We start from the raw sequence: 19,871 nt of genomic DNA, 5'->3' as shown, positions 1-19,871 counted from the left end.
GATTTGTAATTTTCACATGTAGGTATTTCAAATTAAGCTGAAATACCACTACTCTAAGCCAATCAAATTGCAGTAATTTCTCATGTAGTAGTATAATTGTAGAATATCCTGTTCGTGTAATTTCTGTGTGTGGCAGTTATTATAACTGTTGTTTAACAATACATATTTCTTTTAGCCTTTGTTGTGCTTTAAAATAGAAGGACTATATTTTATTTTAATGTCAGTATACTGTAATACGGCAGTACAGAGTTTTAGAGTCTGTCTTCAGATTAATTGTCTGGTTACATAAAGGCCCAGGCATTTACAATTTCGGACTCGTTTTTTTAACCAGGACTCATGATTTTTCAAAAGATGAGTCCCAAGACTCGCCATTATATAACTTTTGTAACAAAACCACTGAAATTGCACTTTGCATTAAGGATTATTATTGCCATGTAATAATCTTTACAGAACGATAAATATCCCTTTCATTTTGTTTAAGTACTATTAAATATATACATGTATATACAATGTGTGAATTTAACTCTCATTGGAGACTTGACAAAAACCGTTACATTGCGAGTGATCACGGATCGGAGCAGCGGCATCATCATAAGCGGCAGGCGTGACAGGAGGCTTGTTCCTTTTCTCCAGCGCCCACTGCATGGCCCAGATGCTCAGCGGTCTCATGTAACCAAGGGAACGGAAGTTGCCATTAGCAACAATGGCCTCAGGAGTCTGGAAACCCATCCCCAGTCGCTCAAAACAAGTGTTGTAAATACCACTGGCTGTTCTAAAGCCCTCTTCAACCAGACCCTAGAAGTTAAAAAAGTAGTAAATCGAATTAAAGCCTAATTCCTCTAACGTAGAAGTCAACCAATAGAAAGATTGAATCCGGCGGGCAAATTACGGTAAAACTTACAAAAACATAGAAAACTAGTATAAACAGAGTTCTCGTTCATGGTAAAGGAAACACAAAAACAAATTGAGTTGAAAAAAAAAATTTGTTTTACGGTGGAAACGATACCTCTTGGATCATGGCCGCAGCCACAGCGTATGTAACGCCAGTCCAGACCTCCTCCGCCTGTAAACTACTGGTGTCGACCTGTTATGAAGAATGACACCTAAACGTTTAGGCCGGGCGGCTACGAAGCTCTTAGACGAGTTGACAATAGAGGTTTCCGAGAGGTTCGTGGCTTCAAAGTTGGCGTGCCACAATACTCGTCACAAATCTTGAAACACTTGCCCAATGTTGATTTAGGTATTGCAGTCATCTCAGTGCTCCAAAATACGCGTGGCTCAACATTGGGGAAGGAGAGGGGCACATTTGAGTGAGAACAAAGGTGTGAAGAGTGAAGGTAAGAAATTTGGAGAAAATTGAAAACAAATGGCTTCTGTTTCAACGATTTGTGACCAGGATTGCAGCTTAGTAAAGCATTTTAATAGATGGTTGAGCATTTTCAAAGGGTTCTGGCCCGGTAGGCTTGCCCTACTAAAGACGAACAGTCTTTGCAGATAACAAAAAAGTCAAACATCAATTGTTCCCTGCGGATACGAAGTCCAGTAACAGTATTGACCAACACAGGACTTACCTGCCCATTAGGTCTCATGCCATTCACGGCACCCATAGTGCCATCTTGGAACTTTAACACGTTATTCTTGTACACTGTGACCAAAGCACTCACCACATTCTCTCGTGGGAATACCTACATAAACCATGAGGGTAGAAATTACAATAAAGCCAACATCATATGACCCTTTTATGAAGAGAAACACGTTCAATAGAAACTCGTTTTCATTCTTATATGAAAACTTTTACAGGAGAATTTTAAACAAGGCGAGTCACCTGTCATCCCTGTCTATTCTCCCCCCCCCCCCAACAATAATAAACTTCTTTCTCAACAAATGTTAACGGGAGCGATGTTAATTATTAACGAATTTGATGAAAACTCTTTGGGGAGCGAGCAAGATTCACCCTTTCCGGTTCCTCGTATTTTTGACCGGCTAATCCTTTCGGGCTCACGTGGTCCTAGAATACATTCGTCTCGGATTAAGACACCAATTTAGCGTTAAGGCTTACGGAAACACCGCTAGGAGACTACAGGCGAGAAACGCCACAGTAGACCAGGAAAAAAAACTCACAAAAAGCAGCAGGCTCTCCATTTCTAGGGGCCAGCGAAGCAAGCCGCGCGAAAACGCGCGTGTCTCTCGCGCGTAACTTCTCACAATATATTCTCTAAATGATGAGCTTGCTCGCAGGTTCACAAAAAGGAGCAGTGATTACCTGGTCAGAGGGTGCAGTCTGTGCAAGATCACATGCCTTGAGATACCACTGACCAGCCATCTGATCCGCCATTATACTGTTACTGTATTTACTTGTGCTGCTATCATAGTTGTAATAGGTACCTGAAACGAGAAAGAAATGCTTGGGAATATTGTGGTAAAAGGGATCGCAAATACGCATAACTGAAACCGATTATTTGGAATAAACTTATGAATTCATTTCCAATATAGGCAAAATGTATCTAGAAAGTAAAAACCTCCATGCGCAATGTTGGGCATACAACAAACAAATAAAAAACAGTGTCGTTTTCACTGCAGAGCACTACTGAAGTTATTGATAGGATTAGAAAAATAACGTTTCTAGGAAACTGCCCACTTACCCCTCCCTTAAGCCAACATTTCGCCCTAAGTGAGAAGTAAAAGTTAATGTTGGCTTAGGGGAGGGGTAGGTGGGTAGTTTCCCAGAAACGTATAATACACCTATTCGGCTAACTCAATGTTGTACCCAATCCAAACCCTTTGGGAATAAAACGTTTTGTTTCAGGAATTTCCATATCATTTAAATGTGAATGCCACATTATAATGCAAATACAATACACAAAGAATCTTATCCCCAGGAGATTTGAGTTGGGTACAACATTGAGTTAGCCGAATAGATCTATGATCCGAAAATTGTCAGCCTTGTACATGCGTGCCTTTGCCAATAGAACAATCACATCAGTAGCTAGTTATTAGGATATGCAAACTAGTTACCGTTCCATAGTAGAGAATGATAAGCCTTTTTTCCTTTGCTTAGGATCTTCGCGTATCTCTTAGCCTCATCTGGGAATTCTAACACAACGGCAATTTCCTGCATGACTCGCAGAGATGCCAACCATAGACCTCCGCAATAAGCACTGATAACAAGAAACGATTGAAAACAGATTAGTGAACAAGGTAAATCTCCAGGTAATCTCCAGGGATTCTACGATTATATACAAGTATTTAATAGAAGGTAAAAGTGACCTCAAGCAACAAGAATGCCCGGGGGATACAACGGGGAGGCTTCGCTTCAAAGGGGGACCTTTTTCAGGGTTCGACTATATGATAGGTAGGGTGGGGATTTTACTAGTTAAAGTATATGACATAGTAGGGACATTAAATTTTGTTATTTCGGTCTGTAAAAGGCACTAAAAGGGCTCACAGATGCATTTTATGGCTGTGGAAAAGTCAAGAAAACGTGATTTATTCATTGCATTTACCGCAGTTTAAAGGGGATATAGCGCTCTAAAGGGGTACCATTTGTCAATATAAGATATACGAAAGGAGTGGGGTAACAGGGTGGGGTACCATTTGTTAATAGAAGTGCATTACTCTTTTTGGTACATTTCTTTGCCTTCGACGCACGACAACGACGTGAAACCGCATTATTTCACGTTTTGTGGAGGACCTGAACGCAAGACAGCGACCCTCTTTTTCTTTGATGCAATCCATGAGAATTCAACTCCAGAAAAATTCACCAACATTTGACGAATTGAGGAGGATGGAATATGCGCGATGCAGTTTGAAGGCGCACGAACACACTTTATAACTGTCGTTTTCGTGGCCGTCGCTTTCGCTGTTGCTTAAACTCCCTAGTCACTCAGTACTAAGGGATAGTCTATACGGACTGAGTTTACGGAGGAAAGTCCGCCTCCCCCTCCCCCTCCCACACAATGAAGAAAAGAGCGGTACCTTGGTCCTGTAACTGGCCAGGCGTCGTATGTTTGATCCGCAAATCCTGAATTTTCTATCAAGCCATCTCCATCAGTATCATACATCATGGTCTTATTCATCACTTTCTAAAACAGGTCAAACAAACTGCGAAGATTAACATCACACAGACAGATTATTACCTGGACAATGTTTCTCTTTATTGATCGTAGCTTCGATAAAAACGTCGGAGCAACTCTGTTCCTAAAAATACACCTATAAATATCATGCACATCTCCCTACGATGGCCATTTGAGAATTTGTTGGTCAAACTAGTGCCTCCAAGAGAATACTTGATAAGAGCAGCTCTTATATCACTGCCATGAGCGAGACCTTTTACAAGGTTTATATAAGAAACACACGTCCAACCAATTGTTAAAGAATCATCAATTCCGTACGCCCATAAACAATCAGTGAAAAGATCATTTATAAAATGAGAAGGACATTACACTGAATCAAGTTCAACATTGCAGTTTTGTTACCTTTGTAACTGGCCACATATCTTTCAAAAACTGAATGTTCTTTGTAGCAACGTAGTCTCTATACACCTGAAATAGTACAAATTTACCAATAATTTACCCCTCAAACAACTTTAAATCTTAAACTATCTTCTATCTTGGTTTCCACTAAAAATTCCAAACTTGAAAGTGATCGTAAATGAATCAGTGACATATAATTCAGTTGCCACACCTGAAGAACAAACTTGAGGTTGAGATCTTTCCATTGCGCTGTATCATGAATCGTGTAGGCATTCACCTTCTCCCAGGGTTCTTCAGCTATAGACAACAATATGGGACCATTAAAATCAACGATTCACTAACATACATTTAACATATTTAACTTTCGCGCCCTGGGCAAAATTCTGGAAGATCATTGGTTGATTGGAGTGCGTTATTGGTTTATATCGCGCGACTTACATACGTTAATAACTGTACTAACTTTCCCTTGACAGCTTTAGTAAACTGTATTTGCGGCTCAGACATTATATGCGTCTGTGGATAAAATCGTGTGGTTTGACCACTAAAATGAAACCTCTTCAACAGTACGTTCACAGGGTGCAATTTATTTAGTATGTAGTTCTAACTTTTTGAGTCTGTGGATGAAATCCTATGGTGTTACCATTCAAATGAAACCTCTTCAGCAGTTCTTTCACATGGTACTATTTATTTAGTATGCAGTAATAACTTTGAGTCTGTGGATAAAATCCACAGACCAAAAGGAAAACCTCAGTACTTTTACATGGTCATATTTGTTTTTCACCATTCAACAAAATGAAATGTGGAAGTTTTGCTGAATTTTGAGCATGGCTACTTTTGAAAACAACTGTCAAGGAACTCACCTGGATCGCCTACATCATGGGGTACACAGCCCGATACTTTCCTTTGACAGTTTCTTCCATTCATCATGGTCAGCATGACTTGATTATCTGCTTCATTCACACTTTGCGCTGAAGGATGCAGGAAAAAAGAATCCAATCAAAACTATAGAAATGGTTTCTGGAGTTCAAACTGCTACTACAAGAGTGAATGAAGATGGAATTAAAATATTGTTTAATTGCCCCCGCAGGGATTTAGCTCAGAAGGCGAAATCCCGAGGAGGCACTCTAGTAACTCGCGCGTATATTAATAAAAGTACTATTAAAAATCTCGATTTGCTTGAACAGGGGCCGCGAGGAATCGGTAGGTAATGATGACGTTCGTATTGTTTGCGCCCGCAAGTACGAAATGGTTAGGATGACGTAAAACACAAAAATTCCCGAATAGGACCGCTTACAATAGGTAGATTTTGGGCAGTCATACTTTGATACTCTTTTGCGTTACGTGTTATCAGTGACATTCTGTGGAGCAGTTGTTATAAAAGTTATGGACCAAAAGACACTCGTTAAGCGCAGATGAAGTTATAAGGTGCATATAACAGTGTATATTTAACACTAAGTGAGTTTGCCAGACACGAGTTCACAAATCTTTGATTGGAAACCCTGCCAGACACTCTTTCTCTTTCTTTGACCGGAATAAGACTCGGCCCCAAACAAGCACGAATAGTGAATAATTCAAGGGCTAGCTTATCACCAGCAGAACGATGGACCATTACAGAAATTCGCTGACCATCAAATTCTGTGCTGATTTATTCCCTGCTCACAGATCTCCTTCTGTTATAAAGTTTAAAATAAGACTAGAATGCCCGAGCGTGAATTGATCAAACGTCCTTTTAATTTCTAAGGCTTACTTTCCGGCAAATAAAATGAACTAAATGTAAAGAGTGAAATAGAAATAACGAAAAATTAAACTTCTAATTAAGTCTTTTCTTATGGTTTAGAATAAACTATTCTAGAAACTGAGAATGTTGTGATCAAAGCTGTGTAAATCGAACCCGGAAATCGAACCGAAACTGTGCATGGAACTTTGCGTTTATTTCCTGTATTTATCTCACCTATTGTATGGAATATGTGTGAAAATCTTCATTGTGAATCGGTATATTTCAAAGAGCTACACAACGAGCAAGAATACTATTGACCAACAACATACAGAGCGGGGGCAGCTGTAGTGTTAACTATTACTAGTCATAGCTAGAAAAAGGCAATTGGTGTAACCATAGTTTCTTGAGAATCGGTAAATGTAACACAAATAAAGAGGAGAAACAATTTCTTTTGGAAACATCCAACACAGTATGATGTAAATGTGTAATCTGGACACTCTAAAAGCTACAATACCTTAGTCTCAGAAGTTTATTTTTCATTAAAATATACTGCTTTTATCTGAAGGGCACCAACCTATATCATATTGAAGACTAAGCTGCAACTTTGGCCAAAGTAACGTGAGTGCAAAAGATGCATAGAAATGGACATCATAGGTGTTGTACATCCTATATTCATGTCCTGTGAAAGAATAAAATATTATTCCATCAATTGCTCCAGCCTTCCATTGTCTTGCAAAACGGGAGAAAAGTACATCAGTACTTAACTGCTGTACTGCCGTACCATGTAGGTATTCAGCCAATCAAGTACCTTCTAAATATGCAAATCGGCCATATTCCTTAACAAAATCAGGGATAGAAGTCTTTTGGTCATCCGAGTTATCTGCCACATCCAGCCAAACTGTTCCTCCATCAGCAACAAAGTAAAGTTCATTAAACAATGCTGACTTGTACCATGATGGCAATGAGCTAAAGAATAAAACAGATGGATAAAATGATATTGTGCGAATTTAGTGCAGGATTGTTTAAATAGCTGAAAATGTATATACCACCCTTACAGGGTTCACGCTACAGCAGTGAGAGAAAATGAATTCAAGGAATTTTCCATTGACATGAACCCAGGACTAAAAAAATTTGGTTGCTTCCAAAAAGGTTATCAACATAAATTGAAATATTGATTTAAAATTCAGTAGCTTCTATGGCTCCAATGCTTGCAATACCATACTATGATTAATTATTATTAGAAGTGTACAATATCTCAAGTTTTTCTGGAGTCACAAAAAAAGGAGGCGTTTTCAGTGTCCTGTGTGAAATTTACATAATCCTAGAGTTTTTGCTATCCCTAAAATATGTGGGTCTCTGCAAAGGAGATGACAGGGTTGCCTCCTCTTCATACAAAATACTGGAAGTTCACGCATTGACCTAAAACATGCACTGTCTTCATAAAGCCCAGAAAAAAAAAAACACTACTACAACAGACAGGGAACTTACTCATCTTGTAGAATTGGCTTTTGCCAGATGTCAATTTTTGATTCCCATTTAGGATAATGCATCAAAGCATGGCGGCAGAGGGCTTTCCCCGCATTACCATGGCGACCAAAGAAACGCGTATAAAACCTAAAAGTAAATATCACAAAGAGTCAGACACAAAAAAATCTTTTAAAACTGCTTAAGCTCCTGCACTAAGCCAAACCCAAACAAAACAAATTAGAGATGTCTCTGTCTAAGTTCTTCAAGAAAACACCATTGTTTCAAAATTAAGAAATGTTTTGCCATTTTTCTAAATTCAATTCAATTCTATGGCAAGTACACACTTTAAATTGCCTTTATCATTACCTATAATGCTTGGTTTTTGAAGATCCAAAGTGGATAACAGGATTATCCCAACAAAGCGCAAACTCTAATTTTGCTTTTCCTCTTGCTTGTATCTTGGTCGTAGCTGCCACAGCAGCACAAAGGATGTGCTCTTGTTTGCATGGTTCACTGGACCCTGAATGATGTAGCAACAGCTGAGCATGTGAAACACTTCAACAATATTTAACAAGTACATGGTTTTCTCTTTCACCCCACTTTTTCTGTATATTTGATTATCTAATTAAGAAAGATTTATGAACCTGATAGATTTGTGCCAACTATTGCAATAAGTTTGCAAGTAGTTCAGTGGTTTCAGTATTTAACCCGGTTCAACTTTATTCCATTTTTCACCTAAGGATAATGATGAATAATGTGGGAAAATTCTCATTTGCAGATGAAAAAAACAGCCTTAATTCATTGTTACATCAACAGCTTCTAGGACTATTTTTATTTAATACCTGTTTTAGGGCTGAGTTTTCCATCATCCATTAAATCTTCCCACACACCCCTGCATGGGGTTTGTGCATCAAAAGCAGTTTTGGTTGTCACGGTGACCTGATTTTTTCCAGCCTAAAGAGAGGCAGAGGAGTATGCTCAATTAAAACAATTTCATGAATTATGTCATCAAATTCACCTAAACTGTAAATTGATTATTGAAAGAACCATATTAATCAATATCTCTTTTGGTAAGTAAAGAATTTAGGCAGTATTTGCGACATGAGTTACTTATCAATAACAAAAACCAAGTCAGCAAATTAATCCTGACAATGTTGCATAAAAATGTAAAGTTACATTATAGAAACTCAAGAAATGCTGTGTGCAGCAAATTCATCAAGAGCACTATAAGTAAAATTTTGTACCTGATGTATTGACTTGGCTGCAATCCCAAATGTGTACGGCTGCGTTGGATGTTTATGGTGCAGGAGAACACCTGTAACCTCACTTGAGCTACCAATATTTTTGGAATTTCTTTTCTCATGAACATGATTATCAGTGGAGGAGTGAGCTCCAACTTTGCATGTAAATGATTCATTGAAATGACCAGCTGATACTTCATTTGGAGTTCCATCACTGTTTTGAAAAGTGAACATTATTGACACTTCAACTTCTTCATCATTATTGTTTTCAATGTCCCAAATGAATACACAGACAGGTAAGCTGGTGTCCTGAGAAATAAAAAAAAAAAAACACATATCAATTATTTACAAATGTAAGTCTTCTGTAAGTTAGATAGGTAAAATATAAAGGGACCTCCTTCTAGCTTATATTGAAATATCTTGATTGTAAGATACAGAACTGTATGAACTAAATGGCAAAACAGCCAACTCTCGCTTGCAGGCACCTTGTTATAATGGCAGGGTGCAAAGAAAGTCAGTTTTACAGCCTGCCATTCAGGCAAGCTGTAACTAGCATGTACAAGCCCACAAGTCATTTCAACAAGCCCCCAAACCCTTTTTGATTAGCAGGATTGATTATAATCCTTGAGTAAATTGAATTTCCCCAAAACAGCACTTGCCCGTCGGGCAAGTTAAGAACAAAAATTGCTAGCCCGATAGCAAAATCCACTAGCCCTGTGCTATAGGACACGACGTTCTTTGCACGCTAAATGGTAGGCTGCATTATTTCCTTACCTTGTAATCATTAGGAAATATGGGAGAAATCTGACGGCAAACAAGTTTAATATTTTGTCCTGGTAGGTAGTAAATAGTCCATGCACGAGGATATAGAGCATGATAGGTAGCATGGCAACCATTGAAACCCCAGTTCCACCCCTGTAAACTGCGGCCACAAAGAACTCCATTAGGACGGTTTGGAGAAAGCACAGCCTACAAAATATGTGCAATTTACTGTACTACTTCATAATGATGATTGGAAGACAAAAATGGGCTGCTTAAATTACTAGTTTCAAATAGCTAAATCAGCTTGAATGCATTAAACATACCTGGTATGCTGTTCGTCCTTTCTTCCTCACACAAACAATAAACTGTAATAATCCAACATAAACAAAAATACAGGTCAGTGCTTATACATGGAGATAGCATCTAGAGGTAGGTCTTACACTAATAATACTATAATCATCCAAAAAGAAAAATATAGGAGATCTATCAATACCTTTCAATCAATGAATAGTATTATAAGATACCTTTTTAAAATGTACTAGTTATTCATTCTCCTTTAAATCCCCAAAAGAGGGAGACTGGGAAGAAATGAGATTTTAACTGTCACTAACTTGATTAGCCTCTACATAGGTGTAATTGTACATTCCTGGAGAGATCTGCCATCTGTTAAATTCCCCCTTCCATCCTCTTCCAATGCTACCACATCCTATCCCACCAAGAGGAACACCTGAAATGAACAAATATACAGCTACATAAAAAAAGTTTGCTTTAGTAATTGGGTATTGGGCATTTGGGCATATGGAACAATGCAATGATTTACTTGAGTGACTGCCAAACAATAGCTTCCCAATGCCAAATTCCTAATGCCCAAAGCAACCTGTATAATTGAATCAGCTATATGTTAAAAACTCCATATTTGTATCAAGATGATCTTGGCACAAGCTACTCATTCAAAGCATTTACTTTCCATTAGCGTCACTATCTGCATTTTAAAAACCCCATGAAAAGTCATGCAACTAAAGAAGGCACACAGTGCAACAAACAATATGCGCATTTTTACACAAATGCAAAAGCTTAAATGCTGGTGTAAATGAAGTCTGGTTTCTGTGTTCTTAGTTCAAAAGCTAACTTACCATCCCTTTAATTCAAAATTAAGCATAAAGGTTCCTAACATAATTGAACCAATAACAGACTGTTACTGTATTCAAGCAAAAAGAGCCTTTTTATACACAAAGTTTATACTCCACCATGCCAATTCACAAAAAAAACATACCCGGGTGACATACAGTTGACAAATTAAAGAGTAATATTATGGTATTTTATGGAAAGGTATACGCAGCTTTAACACCATTATCTCACCATTTTGACATAAAAACATTTTTTAAAGTACGGTATCACCAGGGCATAAAAATCAAAGCAAAATAATCAGTCAAGTATTTTCATTCTTTTTTATTTGACTGTCTGCACCAATCCGACCTTGGTTCTCTAATACAATTATCACACCCAAAGTTTCTCAATTCCAAAATGTTTTAACCATCAATTTTGTTTCCACAGGAGGTTTGAAATCAGTATTCTAATTTAATCAAGTTTCCTAAGAAAATTACAATGCTTGGCGAGAAAAAAAAAAACGGATGAACCCCAGCTACCTTTTAGTTCATTCACTATCAAAGAACAACTGCTCTACTTGTGTTCTTTGTTTAGAGAGTTTTATACTGTGTATGGCTATTTGGAGACCTAAGGGGGATAAATAAACTGACTTTTTTTGTTTGGTCTCAAAAACAATTATTAGCTGTCTGTCTTCAACAAAGTATATGTATGGAAATAGAAATTAAAACTTATTTTAAACATTTCCAACTTCTTTTTGTCTTTTTTCTTGAGTACTTATTTGTAATTCAAAACCACTTTTTTCTGCACAACAAACACGACAGAAAATTTTCAGAAAATTGGCAAGGACACGGAAGATTATTATACACCTGTTGGTAAACATCACACTTATCTCACCTGCTAAGGAGAATATATTAGTGCTTAACATGTTTCAGAGTTATTCTCCACGGGTAACTGTTTGTGGAGATTGTAAACTTACCAGTAAGCTTACCGTGTAAAAAATGATCAGAATTATATCGGAGTTTCCATTTGATGTCAACATCCGGTGTAACGTAGTCTTTCCATTGTTATATCTAACTTTAAATCTTTCACTATAATTTCGTTAATTGTAATCTTATGAATAAAAAATTTGAGGAGATATCCTTCAATTTGCATTCTTCGTTTGACAGTTTCTGCGATAAAACATGACCTTAATGCGATTCTTCAAAACTCGTCTTTGCGAAAAGAGACCGGCCAGTTAAATTTTTCATTCAAAGGTTTTCTTCGTGTGTCAGAGCACACGAAAATCAACTGGCCGTTAATTTTGGTAAAAAGCAGATAATTAGAAATTCAAATTAAATATTAGATCGATTTTCCTTGCGACAACGCATGCATCAACGATAGAGATACCGCAACGGCCAAAATTCTTTTTGAATGAAACTTCAGCTTATAATCGCAACGTGTCAAGAATATTTAAGCATAGGTAATTATGTCACTTCAGCTAAGTTAGACATACCATAAACCTGCCGACAAGGATTTGTGGAAAATGGGTCTATAAACGGTACTCTTCCATTCTTCCTTTCTCTCGTAGCGTATTTCATAAATCTGAAAATAACCGCGAAAATGTTAACAGCATGCATGTAATCCGCCGGCCGGCGAATTGACAGAAAACACAAACAAAGTCACTGTTCGGCGTGGCATAATACCTCCATCCCAGACCAAGTAGCCGTGGTATTTGGCTCCACCGAGGAAGATAACATGGCTGAGGCTTAAGTGAAAATGTGTTATCCAGATGTACTCTCCATCCATACCTAGGAAGCGAGTCTTCGCTGTCCTCGTCAGATGACTGTGTCGCCATTTTATGTGAGGACCTTGTGAGGACAGGACAACTGAAAGCCTGCGATGGTTTATTTACCGTTCAGCGGATATTGTTTCGAAGGGATTTTTGCGTGATATAACGTTTCGCAACTGTCCAATAACAGCCAGCGTAACGAGCGGGAAAGCTAGCGTTTCCGGCCTCGCTAGTTTGTTGAAGGAACATGGAACGTTTTTTGCTCTCGCTGCAACTTTCGTGCAAAAACTCGAAAGCAGACGCTTGCTACGCAGGCTACTCAAAATATGCATTTTTTTTATACTGACAAACCGAAAAAATTGATACGTATGCTGTTGCCCAGCCAACGTTGACGGAAATAACACTCCTTCTTTCTTTCAGGATATATTTTATAAGAATTTTGAGGCTGAAATTTGCGAAATTTTAAGAATACCGAGACCGAAAATTTGAAAATGACACAATTTTGTATTGAAAGTAAATACAGTACAATTTGTGTTTCAAATTTAACGGTATAAAATTATTCCTTCCACTAAAATGCAAGAAAACGGGTAATTGAAACCCCCTATATTCTACCATAAGCTAAAATTCATAATTAAGAATAATTCAAGAATATTTTTAGCCTAAACTCGACAGCACAATAAGAATATTCTGCCTGGGCGTTTCAGGATTACAGTCGTTTTCCAATTATTCCCAGCTCATCCTCAATTTTTTTTTCAGTCTCAGCAAACAAACAAAAACACGTGAACGGAAATTTTCATGATCATGGGAACATACTGTAATAAGCCACCACAGGACAGTAGAGGAGGTAGATATAAACTCAGGGATATAAGTTTTTCCACTGAAAATAAATACACACGTTATTCACGAAATTTGGGGTGGATGAGCACCTGACATCAGAAGAAATGATTTTCGGTTTACCCATTAAATCAAGATTCTCAGTCCACTTAAATATGACAAAAAGGAAGAAAAGAAAAGAAAAAGAATACAAGAGAATTTGCAGGGAGAAGATACCCAACTTAAATTCATCGTGCATTTAATCAATATTGATGTAGCCCGAGGCGTCACCAATGTAATTTTAATAACTTGAGTGCGACGAAAAAATATATTTTTACTGTTATTTTCTATTAACTTTATTTTTTTACCTTTCCTTCGCCCTTTCATGTTCATTCTTTTTACTCTTTAATGCAAGTTGGTCAGTTGTTTTAATTTGTTTGTTTGTTTTGTTATTTCTTTTACTTTTCCGGCTGTACTTTAAGGATTTGGCCTATTTGAAAATAATGCATTACCTTACATTACATTACACTACATTACACTACAATCTGCTATGGATTGTTGCGTCACAACAGTTAATGACGTCAAAATGAGAGAATGCGCGGTTTGCGCGCAGGCCGTAAGTAACTTATGTTTGGGCTTGCTGTCTTCTCTGTTCTGATTGGCTGTATTGTGATTCCTATCATCTATATTACTACTAAATGCTTATATTTTTTCGTTGGCTATGGGCGGTCCTTTGGAAGTTGGAATGATGAAAGTGAAAGCGATCTAGACCAAGATGAGCTGTTAAGAAGACATGGGTATGAAATCGCTGGCAAAATAGGGCAGGGAACTTACGCTGATGTGAAAAAAGCTTACTCTATCAACCTTCAAAAGGATGTCGCTGTCAAAATTGTGAGCAAAACTGAGGTAAAAAATAATTACAAAATAGTACAGATCATAGTAGTCAGTGCATGCCAAATTTTTTTTTTGGAAAAATGCGAAACTGATATCAACCTTTGCTCTTGTATTCTGACAAAAACTCTCTATGCCAACATTATATTAACTGTATATTGTTTTCTATAAAAGTAGAAAAACCCTCGCAGCCAAAGCACCAGCATCGGAGGCTCTCTTTTTTTCTTTATCTAATGACCAATCAGAGCGTGTATTTTATTTTCTGATCCAGTAAAATGGATTTCATAATTGTTAGTAAATAATTTTCTTCCAAGATTGGCTCAGGAAAAAGTGACAGATTCTTGAAGAGAGAGATTGAAATCCTAAAATGGCTGAACCACAAGAACGTTATTCGAGTGCATGATCTTATCGACGGAAGGCATCAGTTCTTCATTATAATGGAGCTCGCGTCAAACGGAGATCTTCTTAATCTGTTACATAAACGTACCAAACTGCCTGAGGATGAGGCTAGAGTTATCTTTAAATCTATTATGGATGGTGTACTCCATTGCCACAGAAAGGGTGAGTGTCATGTATTTGCCGCAAGTGTACCAGGATGCTCAGTTTTCATTTTCATTTGGCCAGGTAGAGTTCAGGTGAGAGCTGGGTTTGCAATTCTAAGAACAAGACTCGATCGAGGGAAGAAGCTTGTTCAAACGTTTATCTGCAAAGCCGTTATTATTTGTAATGCTTCATTGTACTGGTTTATAGTCTATTTTATCAGAAAGTTTAGAAGATACATAGATATGTCCTTCCGTTTTTCCTTTTTCCTTCTTCTTTATTAAAAAAGAAGAACTAAGAAATTTTAAGACCGGATGTTTTATCTATTTTACCATTTTCACACAATCAAATTGGAAAGAGTTGATATATTAGTGTAGTCTCCAGAGGCTTTCTACTGCATCTGACAGTCTTCCTTGCTAAGCGACCGAGTTTCTGGTTGTCATCTGAATTTTTTGTATTTAGTCTCGTGACAAAAATGTTGTTCGTTCATTTCCTTTTACTAGGAGTAACACACAGAGATCTCAAGCTTGAAAACATTTTACTCTCTGAAGATAACCAGCCCATCGTTACCGATTTTGGTTTTGCGCGATATATCGGAAGCATCGAGAATCAAAGAGCGCGAAGTAGAACCTTCTGTGGCTCGTACGCTTACGTGGCACCAGAGATACTTCAAGGTACTCATGTTACCCTTGACTCTGCTTGACTGTTATCTCGTGATCGCTGTGGTCCTTTTTTCCTGTTTTTTAGTAACTTTTACCACAGAAAACTATAGTAGAATCCCGATTTCTCGAACCTTCAGTTTTTCAAACCGTCCAATAATTCAAAGGTGATCAAAGATGCCTCTAGATATTAATGATATATACATTTAGCCAGGACAAAAAGCAAAGGAGAATAATGGATCTTTTAACCACTTTGAAGAAATCTATCTTGAATAAAAAAGCTTTCCACACCCGGTAATTATGGGTACTTTCAAGAAACGGCTCCCTAAGGATTTAAGACAAACTTCGAGTTTTTCCTCTCAGAGGATTTCCACATTCAAAAAAGAAGGAACTTTAGGCTCCGATCAGTGAAAAACTTCAAAACACCATGCCATCTTTATAGGTCGATACCTGAGCCCGCAATACGGTCATATGATACTGATCAGCGGATACCCCGTTTGACAGCTGTCAATTGATCATAACATAAATGTGCAATATCAATCTGCAGGCTGCCACACTAGCTAGAATTAGAAAGTGTGACTTTTCACCTGGTTTTGGCGAACGGATTTACGGTCACGTGACTACCAAATTTTCTCTGATAGATAGTTTATTAGACTGGGTTCCCGGAGAAAACGCCACCGGGTTGGCTTATTTTCCACTGGGATTTTTTCAGCGAGAGGAACTGAAAGATTTACTCTTTTTGATGCGAGATCGATTACTTGCACCCGCTGATTTTCAATACAGTTTAGGCTATGTGCATTACCTTCTCAACTGTTGCTTGAGTTGTTGCCTTAGTACAGTGCCTTTGTTCATGTCACAGGTATCCCTTATGATGGCATGGCCAGCGATGTCTGGAGTCTTGGTGTAGTTCTTTACACTATGGTTTGCGGCAGCTTCCCATTTGATGATTCCGACCCGAAACATCTTTTGAAGCAAACGACTTCTGGTCAACTGGAATACCCTGTTACAGCTTTGACTCTCTCTCCTCAGGTACGATAAAATTTGTTCACTCTCCATCAGGACGGATAAAGCGAGACAAAGTAAACAAGTTAATTCAGTAAACATGGTCCCTAACAAAGATCTCTTCATATCTCTTAAGTTCGTTTAGGTCGGAAAATTACTTTTGCGGGAAATGCGACAAACGCAAGAAAATGTATTTTTCGGAAGTCCATAAACCCTAGGGTGGTCAGTCCGGGACCGGTAACTTAACGATAACAGTGTTTGCAGAATCAAAGATGACTCAACTTATTTCCTCTTTTCTTTTTCAGATTAAGGAACTCATTAGCAAAATGTTAACACCCCAAGTGAAGGAACGGGTCACCTTGACTGAAGCAATGAATCACCCTTGGTTCCATAATCAATGAACAACTGCTATATGTTACTGATTATAACTCACAAGACAATCTAGATATCTCTTGTGCAATTCTTTATTTTTTGTATTTCTATTCTTATGATTACTGAAGTATTCTGCTTCAGCTCTAGTAGTAAGCGATCTGCACACTCAAATGGAAAAAAAATAGAGGAATTAAAGACAGATCATGTTGCCCTATATTCTCAGTTTTACAAACTTCACTCAAATGTAAGGTTTGTGAGAGAAGTCAGAGACAATGACAGATTTTTTGAAGGAGAAGTTGAAATGTTGTTTGAATTCTTAGTCACATGATTCGGAATCGGAATGCACTCTAAAATTTGATGCATGTCTGATTTGAACGCCTTCTTAGTTCTGGTAGACCTAAAACATATAGTTTGAACATTCTGCCTCAAAATACAAACACCACAACATAAGTTATTGTTTGTTTTGCTTTCCGCTTTGCTACTATGCTAACGAGAGCGTGGCGAGGGGGGCGGGGGGAGTGGGGGCTTTGGATTACCTTCGCTAACTCACCCCTGCCAACGAACGAAGTGAGAAGCGAACGCTTAGATTCTGCAACTTTGTTTTGTTCGTTGGCCCTTGCTGGATATTTTAAACTAGCCTGCGTAGCTGTCGGGATTAGCGTTGGAGCGCTGTATGAGTATACAAGTCAATTTGAAGTAAATGTGAAACGGTAAACTGATCCTTACAGCAAGGCGATTAAGAAGTAAAAAGGCAGAAGAATAAAACAAAAAATATATATTTAAACAATTTGTATTTAAATATATATATAATATTCTTTTGTTTACTTCTTCATCGCCTTGCCGTAAGGATCAGTTTGTCGTTTCACATTTGTCTACGAGTTTAATTGTACTGATCCAGGTCTACAACTGGGAGATCCGACACCACTCATTGGTTTGTTGCTGTGGACTTGCTGACATTTTTTATATCAATTTGAAGTCCCGGCAGGATTTTCCCTCGCGGGAAAGTACCCCAGGGACAAGAATCCCGCCAGCTAGGCGCTACGGAAGCTATGATAAATTTTGAAAAAAGTGCCATTGGGGAGGAGGGGCTGTCCAGCCCCACCCATCCCCTCCAACTCGATAGATCCTTGACTAGCACTGTCACACAACAAAAAAATAAAGTGGAAACCGTCCAGTGGAAGAAGCCAAGAAAATGAAATGTTATATAAGACTTGTATATAAACTATTTGTCCAAGTCTCAGGTCTTTGTGGCCCACAGTTTCTGAGTTATTTGCCGTAACGCTTCACGTACCTTTGTAGAGCTTTGTATGGAGACGCCATATTGGTGTACCGTTTTGGTGCACCAATATGGCCGCCGGAAATCAACAAAAACATCTGGAGTTTACTCTTCCTATAAAAACCCTTTTTTTCATTCGAGAACTGGCACACGTGCGCATAAACATTTCTTCTAATACTTGAAATGGTTATACTGCTGAATCGAAAATCAAGAGAAGAGACTTCAGTTTCAACGAGACAGCATTCTTATATTGGTGTCACGCACTGTGAAAACTCGGAAGTTCAAATTGCTGTATTTTTTAAATGAAACATGCCACGGGAATGGAAACTTGTACAAACGTTTACTTTTTGTTTATCTTCAACCTCGTGTAAATAAAAATTCGTAGCCTGCGTAGCAGGCGTCGAAACGGGTAGGGGGTAGGGGATAGGGAGGAAGGGAAAAAAGGGAGGGGGATTGGGGAGAGGGGGAGGGGAGGGGACGCCTGCTCTAAGAACCCCCTTTTTTTCATATCTGCGGACGCTGGCGTCCGCAAATTCCTGATTGGCTGAGCCGTAATGAGTAACATATTGAAATACGCGTTTCACAAATCAACAAACAGTCGAGATGGCAGCGGTAGACGTGGATGTCGTAGAGAGTGCTTTGAGAGATCTGAATTTATCTAGTGGTAGAGAAACTGTTTTAGAACCAAAGCAAGAATCAGCAGTAAGGGCTCTTTTAGCCGACAGCGATGTTCTGGCGGTTTTGCGGACCGGATACGGCAAGAGTTTAATTTACCAAATGTTTGTACGCGCGAAGAACTACGAGCTAAATGGTAATGCGGCGATTCTCGTCATTTCGCCACTGAAAAGTATTATCGAAGACCAGTTGCAGGAGATGGAATTGTTGAGCTTATAGAGCTTATTTAAGGGATTAGGCGCCCGTCCAGCGAAAGATTTAGCCAATTTATCGGACGATGACATTCGCCGATGTAACTTAGCAATAAAAGAGGGTGGTTTTACCTCATGCCAAAATGCTGCTTATATCCAATAAAGTTGTTTTTATCTGCTGGGTAGATTATGCTCTGGTCTGCATTTATACTGAGCAAATGTTATTTAAGCCGCATGTTTCACACTGAGAGGTCATGACATACATATCGATTGACTGTAGTTACAGGTAGTTATTGTTTCCTGGTCGGCAGGATTTGCCCTCTGATGCAAGCGCAATTTCTTTGACCTCTTTTGAAGCGTAAAGCTTTTTTATTACGGCTGAATAAGGGTTCCAATTTTCTCCAAAGTGCCTTCTGGATCTGAATAACTAAGTGAATTTCTTTAGTCCGTGAGTTTAATGTTTTTCTGCATGGCGAGTGTAGCGACACTTGATTGACAGTAAGCGTAATTGGATTACTAGAAAATTGGTAGGCGTTATGCAAAAACATAGGCTCTTAGAGCAGGCGCTCCCTTTCCTTTTCCCTTTCTCCCTCCCCCCTCCCCCTCCCCTTTTTGCGCCTGCCACGCAGGCTAAAAAATTCGTAAAACCTCGCTATTTTGAATTTACAATTTGATGACGTCATTGTGAAAACCATCTATTGTTGTCTGTAGTCACTGATTCTGTTATGAACTTTCGGTGCGCAACGTTTTTATGAAGTTTTTTCGTTTTGAGAGCTTGGACAATAACATTGTTATGTTGTTAGTTCAGTGTTACAGTGTAACTAAGAACAATTCGCAGAAGAGACAGAAGACTTCCTCAGCAGCAGGGGACTGGGTGCTAATGTAACTCATCCCATAATATTAAACGTTGTTATTCGA

The 19,871-nt window shown here is 38.4% G+C and overlaps 2 protein-coding genes across 5 annotated transcripts; one reads left to right on the top strand and one right to left on the bottom strand.

Moving 5' to 3' along the window:
• Window positions 1–108: 108 nt before the first annotated feature.
• On the bottom strand, window positions 109–12,622 carry LOC140936767 (non-lysosomal glucosylceramidase-like). Of its 4 annotated transcripts, XM_073386252.1 has the most exons (20): window positions 12,449–12,622; window positions 12,259–12,347; window positions 10,271–10,386; window positions 9,983–10,024; window positions 9,672–9,866; window positions 8,901–9,206; window positions 8,499–8,610; window positions 8,023–8,176; window positions 7,678–7,803; window positions 6,998–7,155; window positions 6,764–6,868; window positions 5,333–5,440; window positions 4,684–4,769; window positions 4,476–4,541; window positions 3,976–4,082; window positions 3,016–3,158; window positions 2,264–2,385; window positions 1,572–1,685; window positions 1,007–1,084; window positions 109–795 (listed from the first exon to the last, which is right to left on the bottom strand). In XM_073386252.1, exons 1-20 carry the CDS (start codon window positions 12,598–12,600, stop codon window positions 520–522), a joined length of 2,655 nt encoding a protein of 884 aa, XP_073242353.1. In that variant the 5' UTR covers window positions 12,601–12,622; the 3' UTR covers window positions 109–519. The 4 variants fall into 4 exon arrangements, with proteins under 4 accessions (XP_073242353.1, XP_073242355.1, XP_073242354.1 ...); XM_073386254.1 differs by lacking the exon at window positions 1,572–1,685; XM_073386253.1 differs by lacking the exon at window positions 4,476–4,541.
• Window positions 12,623–13,713: 1,091 nt separating this feature from the next.
• Window positions 13,714–17,261, top strand: LOC140936768 (testis-specific serine/threonine-protein kinase 3-like). The gene is made up of 5 exons (XM_073386256.1): window positions 13,714–14,253; window positions 14,553–14,799; window positions 15,282–15,452; window positions 16,297–16,466; window positions 16,745–17,261. Exons 1-5 carry the CDS (start codon window positions 13,975–13,977, stop codon window positions 16,838–16,840), a joined length of 963 nt encoding a protein of 320 aa, XP_073242357.1. The 5' UTR covers window positions 13,714–13,974; the 3' UTR covers window positions 16,841–17,261.
• Window positions 17,262–19,871: the final 2,610 nt, after the last annotated feature.

The sequence above is a fragment of the Porites lutea genome, chromosome 5 (assembly GCF_958299795.1).
Source record: "Porites lutea chromosome 5, jaPorLute2.1, whole genome shotgun sequence".
NCBI lineage: Eukaryota > Metazoa > Cnidaria > Anthozoa > Scleractinia > Poritidae > Porites > Porites lutea.
The sequence above is the reverse complement of the archived record's forward strand: the minus strand, read 5'-3'. Positions and strand labels throughout refer to the sequence as shown.